The 22,634-nt window shown below is 45.1% G+C and overlaps 2 protein-coding genes across 4 annotated transcripts in view; one reads left to right on the top strand and one right to left on the bottom strand.

The window, feature by feature from the left end:
- PDZK1 (PDZ domain containing 1) overlaps window positions 1-5,329 on the bottom strand; it is a 49,799-nt gene extending 44,470 nt beyond the window's left edge. Inside the window, exons 1-2 of one of the 2 annotated variants that reach the window (XM_088022304.1) lie at window positions 5,003-5,124; window positions 557-684 (exon numbers count right to left, since the gene is read on the bottom strand). The gene's annotated coding sequence lies outside the window, so the exon portion shown is untranslated. Of the gene's footprint in view, window positions 1-556; window positions 685-5,002; window positions 5,125-5,221 lie in introns of those variants that run through there. The other variant, XM_028088324.2, reaches the window with a different exon arrangement.
- A 1,703-nt stretch (window positions 5,330-7,032) lies between these two features.
- CD160 (CD160 molecule) lies at window positions 7,033-22,634 on the top strand. 2 transcript variants are annotated; one of them, XM_028088317.1, is made up of 5 exons: window positions 7,033-7,151; window positions 14,266-14,410; window positions 15,294-15,620; window positions 19,129-19,266; window positions 21,941-22,634. In XM_028088317.1, exons 2-5 carry the CDS (start codon window positions 14,344-14,346, stop codon window positions 21,946-21,948), a joined length of 540 nt encoding a protein of 179 aa, XP_027944118.1. In that variant the 5' UTR covers window positions 7,033-7,151; window positions 14,266-14,343; the 3' UTR covers window positions 21,949-22,634. The 2 variants fall into 2 exon arrangements, with proteins under 2 accessions (XP_027944118.1, XP_087878428.1); XM_088022302.1 differs by lacking the exon at window positions 7,033-7,151 and having other exon boundaries at window positions 14,254-14,410.

The following is a 22,634-nucleotide window of genomic DNA, read 5'->3' as shown; positions in this document are numbered from 1 at the left end:
TAAGACTAAGGAAGCCCTCCTGGGTAATAAGACAGTAGAGTGACGGCAAATACTACAATATGGCACGGGCACCAAATAAGACAAACGGGCGAACGGAATAGACTAGAAACCCCCCAAACAGACCAATACAAATAAAAACAGTTGATTTATGACAAAGAACAGAGTGAAAGGTTGGTCTTTTTCAATAAATCATTCTGATGTATTCCTTCTTGTTCTGGTTTACTTCATTCACTATAGTTGTGAGATACGACCATATTGCTCTGTGTAGCTAGAGTTCATTTGTTTTCATTCTGGGCTTCCACTTATGTAATGCCCAAATATCAGGCAGAACTTTGGCACCACCACACTATCCTGACTTTTGAGATGCTGGCAATGTTCTAGCTCTTGAGCTGAGTGGGGGTGAATAGGTATTTATGATTAAATACTGAGCTATGTGTTTTTGCTTTATGCATTTTTCTCTATATACTTCACAATAAGGTTAAGAAATAAGAAATTTTCAGAGTTATGATATACTGGGGTAAACAGAAAAAGCTCCGCAAAGCTGAAGGTGACCTACCCTGAGGGTTTCAGCTGCCTGGCCTGTCCAAAATTGGAAGGGATCAATATCTTGGCATTACCTCTGCACCTTGGTCAGGAATATTTGATCTCCCCATCTCAGGGTTGTTGTTTTGTTTTGTTTTTTCACTGCAGTAAAATACACAGAACATAAAATTTACCACTTTAACTATTTTTGAGTGTATTAGGTACATTCTCATTGCCATGCCACCTCACCACTATCCTTCTCCAGAACTTGCTCATCTTCCCAAACTAAAACTCCCTACCCAGTAAACAACAACTGCTCATTCTCACCTGCCCCCAGGCCCTGGCAACCACCATTCTACTCTCTGTCTTTATGAATTTGATGACTGTAGTTATCTTACATAAGCGAAATCACACAGGATCTGTTCTATTATGATTGGCTTATTTCAGTTAGCAAATGTCTTCAAGGTTCATCCATATCGTAGTATGGGTCAGAACTTCCGGTGTCCCAATAATAATCATCCTAATGGGTGTGAGGGGACATCTCATTTGAGTTGCATTCCTCTAAGGATTAACGCTGCTGAGCATCCTTTCATGTGCTTATTGATCTTTTGTATATCTTCTTTGGAGAAATGTCTGTTCAAGTCTTTTGCCCACTTTTTAAATCTGCTTGTTCGATTTTTGGTTGTTGAGTTGTACTGCCTCAATTTTTTGGCTATGAAACAAAGACCCAGAGAGGTGAAGTGACTTAGCCAAGGTCACCCCTTGTAGGTTCTTAGCTACAACCCAATGCTTTTATTCCCAAGGCCGAGGCCCTTTTCTACTACACCAATCTGCCTGGCTCGGTACAAGATAACAGCCTCCAATCCTCACATTTGAGATCCATCCCTGATACCCCCAAATTTTTACTTCAACTTCAGATCTGATTATCCCTCTTACCTTGTCTTTTTAATAGCTCATTAACTTGGAGCCTAGCATTTTCAGCTCCAGTGGGTTTCTGTCCCTGTCCTGAGTCAGTGTTTATGACAGTCTGCCCCCCCGCCCCCGTTTTGACTCCCCATGTTACTCTGGCCTCATCCATCACCTGAAGAGGCAGTCTGTGTAGTCTGCATACCTGCAGAGGAATTTATTAGGCCAGGGTCCAGATGCAGAACTGAGATAAATGTTTTACAGCAGGTGCAAGGCCACTCTCCTCTGCTGCATTGCACATTGGGGCCCCACAGGATTGCTGATCTGAACTTTCTCGTTTTTCTCAGCAACCAGGTGGCAGGTCAGGGGAGACATGAGGACCCCTAGAGAGCTGTGAATTATTAACACTTGCAAGCTGGCTGCAAATGATACTTTAGCAGTCATTCCCTCCCTCTTTCTTTTCCCAGCTGAGGGGGCAGAATACACAATACTTTTCCACTAAAAGGAAAACTGAGGTGCAGAACAAGAACAGGCCTGGGTTCCTGCCTGAACCAAAGTCTGGGTCCTCTCAGAGCAAGGATTTGGGTCTCCATCTGCCTCTTCCTGAGAAATACAGAAACAGAGGATCAGTAGTCCTAGTACCCCCTCAGAGGGACAAGCTTGGGAACAGGAGAATAGCAAGAAAGTGCCAGGCATCTCAAGGTCACAGCCTCAGCCTGACTCTACCCCTCACAGAGAGACTGGGGATCAGCTTATCCAAGGAAGAAGGGCCAGTGAGAGAGAATCAAGACCAGGAGAAGCCTAATGACCCCACATCTGTGGCAAATTAGAAAAGACACCCTTGCCTCAGTGGCTCAGTCAGTTAGGCATCTGACTCTTGATTTTCGCTCAGGTCCTGATCTCCAGGTTGCGAGTTGAAGCCCCACGTTGGGCTCCACACTGGGCAGGAGCCTCAGGGAGGAGCTCAGCACTGGATTCACATAGCTGCTCTCAGGAGGTGAGAAGCAGAGGAGGATGGGACATCTGTAGCTAGAGGGCCATGTGCTGTGTGACTTCAGGGTCCAGGAGGCAGTGGCACCGTGAGTTGCAGAGGGGAGCCTTTTTCCTCTTTGTTCACACAGCACAGTGTGGCTTTGTGGAAGTGCTGAGAGGGCGCGCCAGCCCAGAGGGCAGACAGAGCTGTGACTGTAGCCATTTCTGCCATCAGGCTGCGCAAGTCCCGGGGAAACTCGGTTACCTCTGTGCAGATCAGTGGGTGGAGCGTTCGGCCTGCTGAGCCAGCGGTCCTGCAGGCCTGGTCCCCTGTCAGCACAAGGCCTGGCCTGGCTGGTGTCCTCTATGACCAGGGAGAGACAAGACAGACTCTAGCGCACCATAGTGCCCTGAGCAGATTCTCTCTGCCTTCTATTTACAAAGACAGAACTTGGCTCAGTTGTTAAGGGTCTGCCTTCGGCTCAGGTCATGGCCCCAGGGTCCTGGGATCGGGCCCCACACCGGGCTCCCCGTTCAGTGGGGAGTCTGCTTCTCCCTCTGCCTGCCACTCCCCCTGCTTGTGCTCTCTCTCTCTCTCTCTCTGACAGATAAACAAAATCCTTAAATAAAAATAAAAAGACAGAACTTCAGGTCAATATTCCTGGGGAACCATTTACTATAGACTGGAAGTTAGAATTGAAACTGAGAGACACATTCTTCCCAAGGCTTGTTCTGTCATCTTGATACTCAAACCCCTGAAGCTGCCACCCGACCTCCCTAGTAAAAAGCCCTGACTCCTTCCTCACATATTACCAAAGACCCTGGGCAAGAGGCCAGTGGGGACAGTGGCTGGGGATGGGGACTGAAATGCCCACACAGCTTTGCTTTAAGTGCCCTCTGGCCTGGAGGGTTGGTTTCCTTCCAGAGAACTGTTGGCTGCAGCTGAGGAGTCAGTTCACCTTCTCCAGGGGAGATGCTGGGTCTCCCACCAAGCCCCTGGAGCCAGGAGGGGCTGAGGCCAAGGCAGAGAAGGGTATAGATCCTTCAGCCTCTGACGTCCTTCCTCATAGCCACCTGGGCTCCTAACCGTCACACCAGTCATGAAACAGGTGTAAGCCCCAAGTCCAATCAAGGATCAGAGGTGATCTCCCCAACACCCCCACAAACTCACACACAGTAAGAGCCTTGTGTGGATGCAACCAGGCAAGCTTCGGGGGTAATGTGACAGAATGACAGAATTTTCCCTCTGCATGCAGATGTTGGCCTCTGGCATCCTCGTTGCCTAAAAGCCCGATATGGTCAAGTGAAATGTGGAAATTAGTCATGAAAGCTAACACGATCTTTGATTGCAGTGACTAGGCGAGGCTCTGACTATGCTAGGCAAGCGGCCGGTCTGAGCCCCACACGTACTCAACAAGGGCATTTGACCAACTGGACTATGTTCAGAGAGGGTGACAAGACTGAAGGACATACTGACGCTGCACCATAAGGAATAGTTGAAGGAGCCGGGGACACTGAGCCCCGAAAGGAGAAATGTTAGCTGGTATGATGAACTTTCTTCAGAGACATGATGGACTTCCTTGTAGAAAAGGAAACTTGGTAATGACAATAACTAACATTCATTGAGTACTTACTATGTGCCAAGTACCACACTAACTGTTTTCCATACGTTTTCTCATTGAAACTAGCCATCAGTCGTATGACAAAACTGCTGTTATCATGCCCATTCCACAGAGGAGGAAATTAAGAAAAGTCGAGTGACTTGCCCAAGGCCATCTCATAAACGGTGGAGTCAGAAGATGAACCTCGCAGTCTGACTCCTGTGCCTGGGACTGAAGCACCATCCAGACTCATGTTCTGTGTGGGGCCCTCAGCAGAATGGGGAGCAATGGCTGGAAGTTAACGGGAAGCAGATCTGAAGGCAACAAGGAAGAATTTTTAAGCCGGAGGTGTTCAGACAGAATACTGGATGGGTACTCTGGGTGGTAACGAGCCACACACCACAAGAGAGATGAAAGCAGAGTCTGCAAGAGGTACGGCATAGAGCAGTTTGCAAGGAGCAACTTGGCGACATCAGCACTAAGGAGCCTGTGAGGGACACAAACACATCCTTGGACCTCCTGCAAACCTACTGAATCAGACACTCCAGGGCAGGGCCTAGCCATCTGCATTTTAACACTGGTCTGGTGACTTTAATACACACTCAAGTTTGAGAACAACTGGCATAGAAATTTCTGCACCCTGCCAGCAACTGGACTAGACCTCACAATTCTACAGAAGTAAGATATGACTTAACATCCAACCAGATCTTCTTTTAATGTTGAGCACTTACTAGTAATTCCCAGAACACAATGTATCAGTTGCTACATTGTGTAATTGGCCTCGGATACCTGAGAGATCCAAAGGCTGACAGGATAAATATTTCGGAGGCTGTGGGCCAGGGGCTGCCCCAGAAGCCCCCCAACAGGAGGCAGCCTACACTCCAGTCACTTCAGTTGCTTCACTGGTTTCCAAACAAGCCCGTCAAGTTATCCCTACACCTTGTTTGTTCCTATTGTTCCTACATCTGAAAAATGCTTACCCCTGCCTTTTGAAATCCTACCTTCGGGCGCCTGGGTGGCTCAGTTGGTTAAGCGACTGCCTTCGGCTCGGGTCATGATCCTGGAGTCCCGGGATCGACTCCCGCATCGGGCTCCCTGCTCGGCGAGGAGCCTGCTTCTCCCTCTGAACCTCTCCCCTCTCATGTACTCTCTCTCTCTCTCATTCTCGCTCTCTCAAATAAATAAATCTTAAAAAAAAAAAAAATAGAAAGAAATCCTACCTGCTTTCAAAGTTCAATTCAAACATCACTTTGTCCACTAAAGTGCCCAACAGTTGTCTGTCATGGGGGCAGGCTCCATTTCCTCTCCCCCTCCTTCTCTTCTTCTGGGCTTTCTCTCACTTCTGTGGTGCTTACAGCACTGGGCACATTCTGCCTCAGCCTGCACCTTGGCCCTGCCCACAAAGCGTGCTCTCCTTGAGAACAGGCCAGCTTAGTGCGCAGCCATGTCAACCCCACAGGGCCTAAGACACAATAACGTTCAGTGAGGAGGAAGCAGAAGCAGCATTTTAAGGCAATCACGTACGCAGGTGTTTGCACGGTGTGCAGATGCACCCTGACTGTTGAGAAGAAAGTCCTCTGCCATTCAGTTTCAAGCCTGAGGTCTTTGCAGAATTTTGAGGGTTTTGCAACAACCAGTGTGAACACACGTGTGTCTGCTGGTGCTCAAGGGGCCCCAACCTTGCAGATCCACAGTTTTGTTATCTTCGACTCCTCTTCCTTGTTGCATAGGCTCCGGCTGATGAGAAAGACTGAGGGGTGTCATGGCCAACCTTCTGGGTGTCCCACGGAGACAAGTGTGAACAAATCTCCATTTCAAGGAACGGAGAAGTCATAAATTTGACCACTGTTGTAGGGGTAGCAAATACCAGGCCCCGTTCAGCAGCTCATGTCTGTGGGGCCAGGTGTCCTCTGGCTGTTGTGGACTGGTCCTGTGCCCAGGATGATGGTGAGAGACCTGTAGATGGGAGGAGAGACTCCCCTCCCCCACCCCCAGCAAACGCCCGTCGCTGGTTTCCATCCCTCAGGAATCCACACATTCTGTTTTGAAAGCTGAGCAGTTTAACAGAATAAGGAGATGGAACTGATGCCTGGCTCACCTGATAACGCCACAATGGCTTTGGTGGGGCCCTTGACAGGACCTCAAACCCCAGAGCACTTTTTTGATCTAAGGACCACAGAGAACTACAAACCAGGAAATCCCTGTCCACACACAGGTGAGTGACTCTAGATTTGTCATGAAAAATTTCCCCAACCCGCCTTCTTCTGACACCCCTTGGGTTCCTGGGTAGCCTGGCATTGGTGGGTATTTGTTTCAGAACCATGGGGCTTCCCATTGTGCTGGGTCCCCTCTGGTATGTGCCTGGCCCAGCCTTGCAGAAGTTAGAACCCAAAGCTTCTCACTCTCAGACCGATGCTCTTTCCACCAAAGTGCACGACACTAGAATTCAGGGGTGATCCCTGCAATCTCCCCAGCCCACCAGTGACCAAGGAGGAACAGAACAGAACAGAATGGAAATGGGTTGAGGGGGTCAGAGGTGGGGAAACAAGGTCAGCCATCCACCGGCTCATCCCTCCGTACAGGACCGTTTGGGCTGGCCCCCTACCGTCTCCCATGCCCCCCCCCCCAGTCCCCCTCACAGTCCCACCCTCCTCCCCCTTCAGCCTGGAGCTGCTCTCTACTCTGTTCTGTCCTTTCCCTCAGGAAAAGACTTGATACCCTTCTTTATACTTAAGAGCACACGCTCTATCATCAGTCTTATCCTCATTATGAATTACCAAGTGAAAAATCTTTGTCCCCCAAGGTGAAGAAAACAATTGCAAAGAGCGCTTTTTCTCAGCCCCCTCAGCAGATAGAGTCTGTCTCTAACACACAAAAAAGGACGAGGAAAAGGAGAAAGCTGCAGAGAATGAGGTGGAGAAGAAAAAAGTTCACGATGGGGGTGGAGGAGAGAGAGAGGCAGGAAGACCCCTGATTGCAACAAAAACCCATGCTGTGGTTTTCAAAGACCATATATACCAGTAATGAAGGTGTGAGCAATGACGGAAGTGGGAGACGACCAAAGAACAAGTCAGGGGCTGAGAGCTCATTCAAAGTGCTTTCACCAGAGCCCCCAGGCTGAGAGCAAGAAAGAAGAACTTCTGTCCCAAGGTAATGAGACCCACTGGGGATCTGGGGTTCGGGAACTGGGATGGGACAGTTGACAGAACCACTCAGGTAAGGACAGGCTTCCAGTGAGGTCCCTGAGAACCCCTGATTTTTGCAATGCCCTTTACCCTCGGGACCCTAGAAAGAGAAGTACGAGCTGAGCCACCATGCTCGCTCTTCCCCAGTAGGCTTCCAGGGATACAAGCCCCATTCTGACACTTACCTCAACTGGGAAAGAACTGTACTGTGTGTTCATGGGAGGGAAATCCAGGCGAGCTCCTTGAAGTAACATACCTAACCGAGCATAAATCTCTTATGCTGTTCTAAATCCTCCAGGCCACTTTCTTTTGTTCAGTGTTCGTGGGGGATGAATCACAAAGGGTCATTCTTATCAGTAAAAAGGAGATAGTCACCAGAGGAAAGTTACCAAGTCTTGGACCCACTCTCCTCTGGATCCCTCAAAGCCTGGCCTAGGACAAGCCACTGGGCTCCATGGAGCTTCAGGCTGGTCCTATGAGGCATCCCTGAGGGAAGTTTACATCCCAGATCTATGCTCTGGGGGTGATGCCAACAAGAGAGGCTTCGGGCCAACTGGCATATTTTGGCAGAGTAAACTTGGGAATTCCAGAGTGAAAAGAATGGTTTAGAAATAGTTTTCCATGGGATGCCTGGGTGGTACAGTCAGTTGGGCATCCAACTCTTGGTTGTGATCTTGGGGTCATGGTATCAGCCTGTGTAGGCTCCACGCTCATCATAGAGTCTGCTTAAGACTCTCTCTCCCTCTCCCCCTGCCCCACCCCTCCACCCTCTCTCTCCCCCTGCCTCTCTAAAATGAATGGGTAAATCTTAAAAAAAAAAAAAAAAAAAGTAGTTTTCCTTGGGGCACCTGGGTGGCTCAGTCCGTTAAGCAACCGACTCTTGATCTCAGCTCAAGTCTTGATCTCAGGGTCATGAATTCAGGCCCCGCATTAAAAAAAAGAAGAAGAAAGTTTTCCTCTAATTTCCAGAGTTATGCACTTTAGTGGAAGACCTTTCCTCTAAAAATCAGGAGATCTGGTTGCCTCAGTTTCCCTAGTTGCAAAACAAGGAGCCTATTCTGCAGGAGTTCTGCACTGGGGGTCCATTCACGGGATTCGTGAATCTGGGGGAAACATATCTTTACTTCCACCAGTTTCTAGCTGAAAGTTAGCAAGCATTTGCTTCAGTTATGAAGGTATGCAACAAACCACAATAGAATTTGCCATCAATAGAAATCAAAATATTTTCAAATCTCATTACAGTTGTTACAGGTTTCTCAAAATGTCACATACACTCATCACTACTATGAAGTTACAATAATTACTTTTTTTTTTAAGATTTTTACTGATGCTAGATCTAAGGAAGCACTTATACTACTCTATCACATGTTCTAATGTTTAGACAACTGTTCTGATACAATGTTTCCTTTGTTATCCTTTATATTTTATTTTATTAATTTGTAAGTATTATTCTGAGAAGGGGATCCACAGGCTTCACCAGACAACCAAAGCTGCCTCTGGTGCCCTAATGCTAAGGTTGAGAAGCCAGGCTCTATGTGTCAAGGGGGTAAGAGCCGCAAGGTTGAGAAAGCAGGCAAGTGCTCCAAGGGCCTCCGGCGGCTAACTTCAATTTGCTTACTAATCTGTTCCTACTTTAAGGAAGTTGGGGTTGTGGTGGTTGATGAAATCCCATCTCTGGGTCTGGGGCATCTTTTTCAACTTGGTGGGAGATCTGCAAATGGGTATCTGTAAACAAATATTTGTGAAGCTGATTGTTAGACTTCCAGCTCCTCTGAGAGGTTAGATCTGGGCTTTAGTAGCAAAGAGAAGAGTGTTTTCCTTACAGTCTTGTACCCACCAGCAGTGGGTGCACACTCCGCAGAAAACGTCGGGCACAGATCCATGTGTCATTTAATTATCGCAACATTCATGGGAGGGAACTTTAAACACAAGAGGAAGGTGAGGCTGAGAAAGGTTGGTAACGTGCCCCAGATGGCACGAAGCTTGGATCTGAGTCTGAGACTCCAGGTGCCCCACGCTTTATAAGGTTGGGGAGATGGCGGGTGTTTACCTCCAAAGACACATCCTCAGAGTCCATGGGTTCCTAGGCACCCATCATAGTTCAGGGGCCCTGGGGAAGGCTGAAAGGTGACGATGCCAACCTAAGCTGGACCTTCATCCTTGCCGACTCCAGGGCTCGCCACGTTTTATGAGGAAGAGGAGACCTGTCTCTAGCTCGTGGACCCAGAAAGTCCCCCCACTTCCCTCCCCAACACCTCTTCCCGCTACGGAGGGCCAGTTGCGCCTCTAGTACAGACTGCGTCCTCGGGACCCACCAGACCGGATCTTGCACCGCCCACACCTCCAGTACTAGTTCAGGTTTTCCCCAGCTACCCTGCACGCCCTACCCCGCGCCCCGGCGGCTCACGGGCCATCTCCGGCTTCAACTAGAAGGCAGCGCCCTCTGGTGGTCACAATGCAGAAGCGGCGGTGCCGGCTCCACCAAGCCCTGCCTGCACCACACCGGGGTGTTCCTCCTCCAGGCACCAAGGTCACCTACTCCAAGAGCATCCGTTCCCCAGGGCCGCCACCTGCCCCAGGCCTCCTGAACGGCCCACGATAAACTTACACGCTTTGCTTCAGCTCGGCCCTAGGCACCACAAAGCCCGGCCACTTGCATCAGCGCCTGTGAGCCTGCCCGCCACTCTGCAGCTCTTTGCTTGGAAGCAATTCCTACCCCGCCCCGTCCCATCCCGCTGCACCAGTCCCTCAGGGAACACACCTAGAGAAGGGACATGACCTTCTCAATATCCTAGAGCTAGCTAATGCACAGCCGGGGCTGGAAGACAAATCTCCCCAGCCCATTCCCCACCTTACCTCACCACATAGTCAGCAAACATCTGTCAAGGCCCAACTGCACTCCCATCCTGCAGCCTTTCCAGACCTCTCATTCAGAATTTCTTTCCTATTCCTTGGTATACTTTGTGACCTTATTACTGTTAGCACAGCCCTCCTTGGATTGCAGCTGTTCCTGAATGGCTGGAGAGCTGTGAGAAGAGGCACAAAGGACATGACAGACCTGCATAACTTGGGAGTTAACAATCCTAGCTCCTTCACTTAGAAGCTGTGATTTTAAGCTATTCACACACCTCTCTAAGCTTCCACACGCTTAATAAAAGTGACAATTTTTTTCTAAATAACTAGAATAGCTGTGCTTTATAAGAACTAAACACAATTGTGGATGTGGATGTGTTTGGGACGTAAATTGCCATAAATATGAGGAAGCATAAAAATAATCATGGCTAACATTTATTTACTGAGCCCTTACTCTATGCCAGCCACTATACTGGCATTGAACTGTGTAGTAGTTTACATAGGTTGCCTCTTTTAACCCAAAGAACAATCCTGGGAAGAGAATATTATCACCATTTTACAGCTCAGTAAGCTGCTTTTCAGAGAGGTTCAGAAACTTGCCCAACATTATGCAGCTAGTTAGTGCCAAAGTCAGATTACAGACAAGTCCCTCTGACTAGAGGCTGCATAGAATCACTGAGAGAGTCGGCCTCTGTTTTAGTCATCTCTCTGTGCTCTCTGGTGCCCGACACATCATAGTTGTTCAGTGTTTGTCAAATATATCCATTTATTAAGGGCTGAGCATAGTTCCTGTCCCAGGAGCCTAAGAAACTTGCCTGAGACACAACTAGTAAGTTTTGAGATACAAGCAGTCTGGCTCCAGAGTCTGTGCTTTTAAGCACAAACCTATGCTAAGTGAATAATTGCAATTCTTCTTTATCTTCCTTTTTGAGTTTACCTTTTTTAAATTCAATTAATTAGCATATAGTGTATTATTAGTTTCAGAAGTAGAGGTCAGTGATTCATCAGTCTAATATAATACCCAGGGCTCATTACATCATGTGCCCTCCTTAATGCCCATCACCCTGTTACCCCATCCCCCCACTCACCTCCCTCCAGCAACCCTGTTTCCTATGATTAAGAGTCTCTTATGGTTTGTCTTCTCTGATTTCGTCTTTATTTTTCCTTCCCTTTCCTACGATCCTCTGTTTTGTTTCTTGAATTCCACATGAGTGAGATCATATAATTGTCTTTCTCTGACTGACTTATTTTGCTTGACATAATGCCCTCCATTTCTATCCATGTTGTTGCAAATGGCAAGATTTCTTTATCTTCCTTTTCAAATCAGATAATACTTTGTAGCTAGACACAAAAGCATGTCACTGAAAGTTCAATGTTTCAAGACTCAGCAGGACTTTCTGGTGGAGACATGGAACAGCATGAAAGTAGGACAACACAGGGCACCTGGGTGGCTCAGTCATTAAGCGTCTGCCTTCGGCTCAGGTCATGATCCCGGGGTCCTGGGATCAAGCCCCGCATCGGGCTCCCTCCTCCGCAGGAAGCCTTCTTCTCCCTCTCCCACTCCCCCTGCTTGTGTTCCCTCTCTCGCTGTGTTTCTCTCTGTCGAATAAATAAATAAAATCTTAAAAAAAAAAAAAGAAAGTAGGACAACACATAGGAGAGGGAACACGAGGTCAAGGCTAGGGCAGCAGCACTGGGGGCCAGACCCACTGGGAGTTTTCCTTAGGATTGTGACAAATTTAGGGGCGCCGGGGTGGGTCGGTTGGTTAAGCGTCTGCCTTTGGCTCAGGTCATGATCCCAGAGTCCTGGGATCGAGCCCCGCATCGGGCTCCCTGCTCATCAGGAAGCCTCCTTCTCTCTCTGCCCCTCCCTCCTGCTCATTCTCTCTCTCTCTCTCTCTCTCAAAAATAAAAATACTTTAAAAAAAAGTAATACATTCATAAGATAAGATTTATCAAGCGAAAGAGTATGCAATGAGAAAAAAAAAAGCCTCCTTACATTCATCTGCCTCTAAACCCACAGGAACTGCCCTTCCCCCCAAAAGTTCACCACTTTTAATATTTTCCACTGAACTCATGGATACAAAGAACAGAATGGTGGTTGCCAGAGGAGAGGAGCCTGAGGGGTGGGGGAAATGAGTGAAGAGGGTCTGGAGGCAGACTTCCAGCTGTGAAATGAACCGGTCATGGGGATGTGGGTGCAGCATGGTGACTACAGTGAATGATACTGTAGTGCACATTTGAAGGTTGCCGGCAGAGTGAATCTTGAAAGTTCTCATCAAAAGAAAAAAATTGGGGGGTAAATTTTCATGGTGATGAAGGTGACTACACCTCCTGTGGGGATCATTTCATAGTGTATACAAGTGTCAAATCATGACTTGTACACCTGAAACTCATATCATGTATGTCAATTATACCTCAATAAAAAGATCAGAAATAATCAAAATCCTCACTGGTAGGAATCTATGAGAATAAATTCACATAATTATGATTACTGTGCAGCAATATTTAAAGAGGGAAAGCTGTTTCTGTATTGCTATGGAATGGTCTCCACAGGACACACTGGTAAGTGAAAAAAGCAAAATGTAGAACAGAGTGTACTGTATACTATCCTTCATTGTTGTTGTTGATGTTTTTTATAAAAGGAAAAATATGGAGCCTCTTAAATATTCATAGAATCTATCTCTAGAAGCATCCACAATAAGGCAACATTGGTTGACTCTGGGAAGGGGCAATAGATCACTGGGGGTGGGAGTAGGAAGGAAACTTTTAACTGTACACCTCTGCCCTTTGAACTCTGTGAATGTAATTACCTATCCAAAGTGTTTAAATATATTTTTAAAACACTTATATAAAGAGAGAGGATTTTTAAAAAAATAAAAATATTTATTTTATATGCATAGCCCTGCAATTTGCCTTTTTTGACATAATGGTATATTATTGATCCCCCTTCAGGCTCGTATTTAGAAAACTCATTCTTTTTAATAACATATAATATTCTACTGTATGAATGAGTCAGAATTTATTCAACCATTTCCAAATGATGAAAATTCAGGTGTTATCTTGGTTTTGCTTTGGGTTCAGTTTGGGTTTTTTGACATGAGAACAATTTTTCTTAGCTAAGATTAGAAGATATAAACATAAAAAGGTAAAACAATAAAATATTGGGGGAAAAAGTGTAACTCTAGCCTGAGGGAAACTTTCTTAAACTGATGGTGTGGTTTGGTTTATGGTGAACACCAACTTAGATGATCTTTCACTGACACCATCTCTCCCAGGATCCCGTTTAAGTCTCAGTTGCTCTAAGCTAGTCTCGGGGAAACAGTCCGAAGACCTGTCCTTGCACAAAAACTCTATAACCCCCTCAGCCTCTTCTTTCTTACACTGCAAAGTACAGATCAAGCTTAGTCGTTTTCCTTCCTGGTGAAATGAGCTTTGGATGTGCATGCACCCTGGAATGGGAAGGGGGAAGAATTAGCCATGGGAAGTTTGCTCACACAGACTAAGTTCACTACAGAGTACTGCAGATGACTTAAAACATAGATGCACTGTATTTAACTACAATACAGATGTGATTTTTCCTGATGGAAAGAAACAAACAATGAATTGGGAGAAAATATTTGTTAAAAAAAGAAAAAAGGCCAGGGTAATATCTCTAATATAGAGAAAAACTGATTTTTTAGAAAGTTGATTTGGAAAAAAAATGCAAAGAATATGAACAGGCAATTCATAGAAGAGGAAATACTAATGACCAATAAATGTATGAAGAGATCCTCACCTTCACTAGTCATGGAAATGCAAAACAAAACAACAGTGGGATCTAATTTTTCATTCATCAAATTGGCAAACATGTAAAAGACAATATTCAGTGCTGACAAGCACATTCTTGCTGAATGTCCAAATCTCAACCATATTTCTGGAAAGCAATCTGATAATACATAGTAGAAAAAAATTTGTGTTCATATTCTTTGACCCAGTAATACAACTTAATTTAGAAAAAAGTATTCTGAAAATATAGCATTTAGTGTCTATGTCTCTTCCCTCTTTTCTCCTCTCTTCTCTCCAGTACACCTCACTTGATTAACTGTCTCACTTCCCAGCCAGCTGGACTCTCATGCCCAAGCCTTCTTCCACCTGACTCTAGCCAACTTAAGCTAGTGCCTGGAACATGGAGATGGTCTTGGAGCCCTGGGAGGCCTTGTCTAGGAGTCCTCATGTGCTTTCAGGAAAGTGAGGCCAAGGACATAACTGGAGCCAACATTTGCTTCAAGTTCCTGCGGCTGCTGACAACGTGCAGGACAGTGATGGCACCTGGCAGAGGTTGCTTGGCCCTGGCCACTCTGCTGGCAATTGTGGACATCCAGCTTGGCGGTGAGGACAGCCCCTCCCCAGATCCCCAGAGCAGAGATGGCCATCAGGGAAAATCCTGGACTCATGAGGAGGGATGGATCCCAAGATTTTTTTTCTGGTGGGGAAGAAAAGGACCCACTCCCTCTTGACACTAATGAAAGGGTGAAAAACATAGTTTTTCTTTTTCTGTTAAAACTATTACCCTCCCCATCAGACATTCTGCCTCTGCTATGGGTTGCCAAGAACCTGGTAATCTGGCCCTCAACCTAAGATTCTTTCAGGATCTTATACATTCCAAATTTATGAAATCCAGGTTTGAGATTCTGATAGTACATGTGTCAACTTGGGGTGCCTGGTTGGTTCAGTCAGTTAAGCATCCAACTCTTGATTTCGGCTCAGGTCATGATCTCAGGGTCATGAGATCAAGCCCTACATTGGGCTCCATGCTGGACGTGGAGCCTGCTCTCTCTAACCCCCCATCCCTCTGCCCCTCCCCTCCCCACTCTGTCTCTCAAAAAAAAAAAATATATATATATATATATGACATATGTCAACTTTAACAACCCATTTAACCACTGTGCACCTCAGTTTATAAAATGGGAACAACAGTACATGGTTCTAGGGCTATACCAAGGATTAGATGTATATAAATGCACTTTAATAAAGGTCCTATACAAGTTCTATTTGGAGTAGAAATAAAATATAAACCATTTCTGAATTAACGAATAACTGGGATTACAGGTCTCCCTCAGATATGGGTATAGCCCACAGAATACTCTTCTAAGAGGTGGTATTTAATGTCTATTGGGCAGCCCCCACCTCTGCCTCAACACTTCTATGTGAGTGAACTTAAGTCTGTGTGAGCAAACTTCCCATGGCTAATTCTTCCCCCTTCCCATTCCAGGGTGCATGCACATCCAAAGCTCATTTCACCAGGAAGGAAAACGACTAAGCTTGATCTGTACTTTGCAGTATAAGAAAGAAGAGGCTGAGGGGGTTATAGTGTTTTTGTGCAAGGACAGGTCTTCGGACTGCTTCCCCGAGACCAGCTTAGAGCAACTGAGACTTAAACGGGATCCTGGGAGAGATGGTGTCAGTGAAAGATCATCTAAGTTGGTGTTCACCATAAACCAAACCACACCATCGGACAGCGGGAGGTACCAGTGTTGTGCCACAAGCCAGAAGCCAGAAATCCGCCTTCAGGGCCACTTTTTCTCTGTTTTAGTCACAGGTAAGCTCTGATACCCCACATGCCAGCAGATGAGATAATAAGCAGGGTCAACAGCTAGAGACAGAAATAGTTACTTCAGGTCCTGGATAGGCAGTCTTCCTGGGGGAAGAGTCCTTCCCATTACTCAGTCATTTCCCACCAGTCCCGCTGCCGTGGCAAATGCTCACAGCATGAATACAAAAGTAATCTCATTTCGTCTTTTATTTTAAAAACCTTACTGAGGTAAACCATTTAATTTTTATTGACACTGAGACTGGGTTACATGGAGGTAAAGCAATTTTTCAATTTGTCTCACTGACCAGCGCCAGTAAAAGCAGATCAAAGTCTGAAATTTAGGCTTTCTGATTCTAATTCAGAAAGCTCTCAGAAATGTGGTTTTATTTCTAAATATAGACACAGCCTTCACGCTGTGACAGAGATGGATTTGAGATAAAACGGATGGTTGTCTTAATGAACATTTAGTTGTAAGAAACAGAAACCTACTCAAGCTGCCATAGGTTAAAAGGAACAAATAATAAAGCAAGAATAAAGGAATAAAGCCCTCATGAGATCTGGTTTCTGGAATCAGAAACCAGAAAGCCAACAGAACCTAAACAGTTACAGTCTCAATCTCTCTGGGGCAGTAAGGTCTCTCATTCCTGCATATTTCCTTTATTTTGTGCCTACTCCCCTACTCTGTTACTACTTAGACAAAACCTAAACACAGTCAACTCCAGACTCAGCTTTATATATGACTTCCTCATAGGCCCAGCCGAGAGTGACTCTTGTGTTTCTATATTCCCAAAGGAACAAGCCTTCAAAACTGAGAATTATGTTCTGATTGGAATTCTATATCCATCCAAACTACCAATCGAATGTGAGGAACATGTAATGACTCCAAAAAAAAAAAAAAAGATTGCCTTCCATGTGATCTTAAAAAGCCACCAGAGGTGTGCTTCAGAAAAACAGGAAGTGAATAGGCAGAGTGGATAAAATGGGATCCAGGAAAGTAAGGACTCTAATAGGGGAAAGGAAATAAGGAAATTCTAGAATGAAAAATGGCCAAAACAGGCAATTGGTCCAAAAGGAACAAGAGAAAGAGGGCTCTGAAAGATCTTGATGAGGGGAAAACAGAACTGATAGGTCATCTTTCTGAAGGCCTGTGACAGACTGGATGAAGGAGTAAAGATATGGATATGGAAAATTCTGCCTGATTAAAAAAAAAAAAAGTGATCATCATCTCCAGGGAAAACACCGAATTTTACAAAAGGAAACCTAATCATGGCACACAACTTGGCTCTGTAATACGTAACATTTACAGAATCCAAATTACATAAACATTAATTTAACTACAATGTGTAATATAATGATTTGTGAAAGATGCAGAGAAGGAAAGTGCGTAGAGGTTTAAGAGAAACATATCTTCATCTTCTTTAACAGAAAATCAATAGATAATGCCTAAATTTTATCATCAACAAGTGGTAATATAAGCATACTATTTAGGAATACTATTTAGGGATACATCTGAGTTGACAGTGGTTGTCCCGGGGAAATAAGCCAGGAGAAAAAAAGGACACTGCTATTATTCTTTATGAACTTTCAAATACTATATTTTAACTTTAAGAAAAATAGAAATTACACCCCCTCCCAAATAAAAACCTAGCCCAGAGCCTTTTAACAAATATTTTAATCATTTCCTATGGCTAGCAGTTAATCCACGTTTTCTACGTCAGTCTAGATTGATTTATATCTTCCTCCTTGCTTCCTGGTGTCTTCCCCTCTGACCTCGCTGCAGCATCTAGCATTTCCATTCTCTCCCTTAACAAACTCCCATCTCTATTGGCTTCTGCGACTCTCTACTTCCCAGGTTTTCCCGCCTTTCCGGCTGTTCTTTCTCTCCTTCTCTGTCTCCATTTCCCCCTCTCACCACTCAAACATGAGAATTCATTCCCCAAGACTCACTCCTCACCTCTCTGATCTTTTCCCTATTGTTTCTCCCAAGTTCTCATTTACGCTCATGATTTTACCTGCACCTTCTTGCGAACTGACCCACAAATCAATTTGTCCAGCTCTAACCTCTTCCTAAGTTTCAATTTAACATTTTCACTGACAACTGGGCTCCTAGCTTCTGACTGCCCTGCCATCTCCTCACTCAAACCTGAGACCCTAGTTCTGCCCATGATTTAGTCAAAATCTTGGTGATTTTTTTCTCTTCTCCATACATTTACTAAGTACAACTAGTTCTTCCCCACTTTTTATTCCTTTCTTTCCAAAGGGGTTTTCCAAGTTTTCATCATCTCACACTTAAAATATCCCCAAGAGTCTCCTGGCAAGCCCCTTGAGATCCGACCGCGTCTTATTCATTGTTGTATCTCCTCCCACACCTACCTCATGGCCTGGCACCGAGCTGTTACCTAATAAATGATCCATCAACTCTAAATACTATCTCTGTCTCCAAACCAAACAGCCACCTGACCTATTTCTAAAATGCTAATTTGCACATGCCACACCACCAGTTTTAACGGCTTTTCACTGTCCATGGGACAAAGTCTAAATTACTTTTGCCTTGCACCGGAGGCTCTGTAAAATTTCATTCTATTCATGTGAATACTCTGTTCCAGGTGATCTCACTAGGGGAAACTCTTTTGTCATTCCTCTCACACTTCTCATATTGATTGTGCATCCCATAGACACAGCGCTAAGCTTGGAGAATAGAATGGGGGGAGCAAGAAAGCCCTTGCTCCTTGTAAACTCATCTATATATAGTCTATAATCTAATCACATTCTTTTAATGTGCCCTAAGCACTTCTACTTGTGATGGCGCTCCGTAAGATAAAATGCCTTTCTCATCCTCAGTATATTTAAGTATTAGAGTCAGCACATATGGATACTCACCAAAGGCAGAGATGATAAAAGTTCCTTTTGGAAGGTGAAACTAACAAAGGCGGACAAGTCACATATCGTATCAGTAAACAATGTCTACCATTCACTACTATATTTACTACCATGTGTGCCAGGCATTGTGCTGAATGATGTATCGATTATTTCATTTAATCTTCATGGCCTTTTTGAGGTTGCAGCTGTTGTCATGTGAAAAGTCCGTCTCAAAGGTAATTTGGGGTAATTTTATTCAGCTGGTAAATGGTGAATAAAAATCCAGATCTATTCCAAAGTCCAGATTTTAACTTATGCTAAACTGCTTGACACACTCTGGAAGATGATTTTTAAGTGAGGGGGCACCCAAGTCCAAGGTGACTAAGCTGTTCCAGCTGCCTCTCTAACAAGACTTTAAATTCCTTCAAGGTAGGCCTGTTTGCATCCCCAGTGTGACACACAGTAGATTCTCTATTTTTCGCTGTTTAAGTACCTCATCATCACTACCCATAAATGTTAAAAAATACTTATTTGGGCAATAAATTGTGCTGGGCACTGTCCCTGGAGATCAAAGAAGATGTTCTGAGATGACGCCAAAGGAGGTATTAGTGGTTTCTGAAACCCTCCCCTGATAATTAATTCTCTTTTGAACCAGAGGCAGGGAACCACACAGTGCAAGGATTGAAACAAACAGGGCACCCCGCGTTCAGTCGCAGTAAAGGCGCTCTCGGTTCAGACTTCCTGCGAGAAAAAGCCTGGGTGATGCTCGTCACCGGCCTGGTGGCCCTTCAAGGTATGTTCAGAAGAGGCTTAAGCACCCCAGGCAGTGAGGGTGCTACACTTTGACATTTTGATTATCCTCCAAGAGGAGATGTAGAAAGGAAGCCTAGAGTGGGAGAGTGAAGTGCTGCTCAGGCCCCGGCTGTCCACAGGAAAACACCAAACCAACATGAGGGCAAAACTGGTCCAAAAGGACTCAAGACTTTATAATAACCAGAGGAAGATGGATGAAACACCTTCTCCATTGGATAGGAGGTCAGACCTGTTAGGAAAGCGAGCTTGTGGAAGAGGCAAATAAATAAATACAGTTGCCTCTACTCACTGGGCCAACGGAAGACTACAAGTAAAGGCAACAGATATTTGCCTATTATGTGAAGGTGAACAAGGCAAGAGTCAGACTGGGTCTGGAGGTGGGCTTTAAAAATGCAGATCTTTGGCAAAGGCTGATGGGCAGATTGAGTACAGACACTTGTAGGTGAGTTCTTTGAGCATCACATCAGTATAGATACCAGGTTTCCCTATTAGATAACAGAGATTGGAACTCACAATGATTTGCCATTACATTTTTGCATAATCAGTAACTGACGCAGCTCTTTGCCTGTCCTTGACATTCTTTTTTTTTTTAATATTTTATTTATTTGAGAAGGAGAGAACACAGAAGGAGGAGAGGGAGAAGCAGACTCCTCGATGAGGGGAGAGCCCGATGCGGAACTCGATCCCAGGACCCTGGGATCATGACCTGAGCCGAAGGCAGATGCTTAACCAACTGAGCCACCCAGGCGCCCCGCCTGTCCTTGGCATTCTTTTTTTTAAAAAAGATTTTATTTATTTGTCAGAGACAGAGAGAAAGAGAGCACAAGTAAGGGGAGCAGCAGAGGGAGAAGCAGGCTTCCTGCTGAGCAAGGAGCCCGATGAGGGACTCGATCCCAGGACCCTGGGATCATGACCTGAGCTGAAGGCAGACGCTTAACCGACTGAGCCACGCAGGCGCCCCTGTCCTTGGCATTCTTAATTCCACTTTTTTTAAAGCTTTCCTCTAATCAATAACTACCACTGTTTGCATGCCACCAGAATATAAGCTCTATAATGCAGGGGCTTTTGTCTCATTTACCCCAACAAAAAGACAGTACCAGGCACACAGTAAGCTCTTAATTTGTTTAAAGAATTTGTATGATGGGTTAGGTTTTACATACGGTGATTCTTAACCCATATAACCCTTCCAGGCAAACATTCTGATTACTCATCAGTAAACAGACACAAAGAGCTTAAATGTTGCTCCAGTTCACAGGAATACAGGACCTTCTCACTCCAAAACCATGAGCTCTCAGTAATTACCTACTATATACCAAGTATCTTCTCTCTCAACTCCCTCACCACCCTCCCCATTCTGAGATTGCCTCCTCCCAAATAGGATCACCTAACACTCCCTTATTCCAGCCTTTTTTTTTTTTAAGTTTGTGTGTGTGTTCAAGATTTCATTTATTTATTTGACAAAGAGTACAAGCAGGGAGAGTGGCAGGGAGAGGGAGAAGCAGCTCCCACTGAGCAGAGAGCCCAAAGTGGGGCTCTATCCCAGGACACTGGGATCATGACCTGAGCTGAAGGCAGACGCCTACCCGACTGAGCCACCCAGGCGTCCCGTTATTCCAGCCTCTTAACTGCAAACTATCAAAAGAAAACGGACCTTACCTGTGATCCTTGGCAAGGACATGCCAAATGTAAGCCTGTGACAGTTGTGAATATCAAGCAGTCTGATCCTTTAGACCTAATTCTTTATTGAATCTAAATTCCCTCAGATAGCTACTCTGTTAGTAAAATAAATTGTATTTCTTCATACAGAAACAACTACTCTGAAAAGGAAATTGAGTCTAACCATGCAATCTATGACCACTTACTACCTTTGACTCCCAAGTTATGCTAGAGCAAAAACTCTCTCAGCTCTTTTCCCCTTTCCAATCAGGTTAAGGGAATGAACTTTGGATAGTTGATGCCTTTTATCCTTCTCCCCCCAACTGAAGGCTTAGCAAAACTATGGAAAGGGTAATGTTCAGTAGAATAAAAGGACAAACATTTTGTCAGGCCCAGAGAGATCACGTACATCAAGTTAGGATGCTTATATGTTATCAAAAGGATGAGGAAGGGGCGCCTGGGTGGCTCAGTTGGTTAAGCGTCTGCCTTCAGCTCAGGTCCTGATCTCAAGGTCCTGGGATCGAGTTCCACATCAGGCTCTCTGCTCAGTGGGGAGTTTGCTTCTCCCTCTCTCTAATAAATGAATAAAATCTTCAAAAAAAAAAAAGGATAGGAAGTTTCCTGGATCTCTGGGCCTCCCTCAACTCATGGAACCACCTTCAGGGAGTATCCCTGTCCTATCACTGTGTCAGCCTTCACATGGAAAACCTACCTGGAACTTTTTGGGAGGCATCTATTTCTTCTTCGATTGCCCTACCTTCCCGCAAGGAGACACTGAAGGTTGGTTTCCTCCCCACTTCCACCAGACCAGTCAGATTTGCTAGAGGTCACAACTGCAACTTTTAGCAATAAGATACAACTGATTATAGAGAAGGGTTTTATATACCCATCCTTCTTTCCTTTCCGTTCCCCCCCTAGTCACCAGGGCCAAACAATGAATTACATCAGGTATCTAAGTTGTATGACAGTAATACAAACTTTCCTTTTTCTTTCTACAGCTTTGTAAGCCTTGTGCCAGAAACTTTAAAAGAACAAGTTCCAGCAAGATAAACCTGACTCTTTACCTTGCTACCTTTCACATTACAACATACACGGAGATGAAAACAGCACAGGGGAAGAGATGCTAAATACGCCAAGAATCTGGGAAATATAAGGTGGGACAAATACTGTATTCCTTGACCTCCCCATCTCACTGCCATAACAAACCTGCCTTTCTTCCCACCTCTGTAACCACTTAAAAAAGAAAAAAAAAGAACAACTTTTACAAAAGTAGCTGGCGGACAGTTCTCACTCAAATATTGGATTAAGTATGTGGTACGTGTGTTTTTGTACTGAAGAAAAAGTTTTCCTCCCCCCTTCCTCCAACACAGTAAAATAAACAAGCAAGCCAAACAAAATGAGAACACCAATTCTTTTTGAAGAAACTTTTATTTAGCACTAGAAAGAAGAGAGAAGAAACAAGCAAAGATAGGTAGGGCAGGAAACCTGAGAGCCCGAGCCAGTGACTGACTTGGCAAGAAAGTGAAGAAACGGAGAGACCCTGGCATTCAACAGCATCCCCAGTGTGGCTAGAGGAAGAGGAAGCTCTGTGTGCCCAGGTGCACCACACAGCAGAACGCCCAGCTCCAACTGAGTACCCGTCAGCCTCTTTGGTCATATCTCTTTCCTTTTAAATAAATGCCCAGAGTGATA

Source organism: Eumetopias jubatus, unplaced genomic scaffold, assembly GCF_037043125.1.
Source record: "Eumetopias jubatus isolate StellerSeaLion01/CBP00866 unplaced genomic scaffold, mEumJub1_p1.0 scaffold_4, whole genome shotgun sequence".
Taxonomy (NCBI): domain Eukaryota; kingdom Metazoa; phylum Chordata; class Mammalia; order Carnivora; family Otariidae; genus Eumetopias; species Eumetopias jubatus.
The sequence above is the reverse complement of the archived record's forward strand: the minus strand, read 5'-3'. Positions and strand labels throughout refer to the sequence as shown.

Coding starts and splice junctions, on each gene's coding strand:
- CD160 (XM_088022302.1), top strand. CDS start 14,254: ATGTGCTTTCAGGAAAGTGAGGCCAAGGACATAACTGGAGCCAACATT. Junction 14,411..15,293: donor TGTGGACATCCAGCTTGGCG/GTGAGGACAGCC, acceptor TTCCCATTCCAG/GGTGCATGCACATCCAAAGC. Junction 15,621..19,128: donor TTTCTCTGTTTTAGTCACAG/GTAAGCTCTGAT, acceptor CTTTTGAACCAG/AGGCAGGGAACCACACAGTG.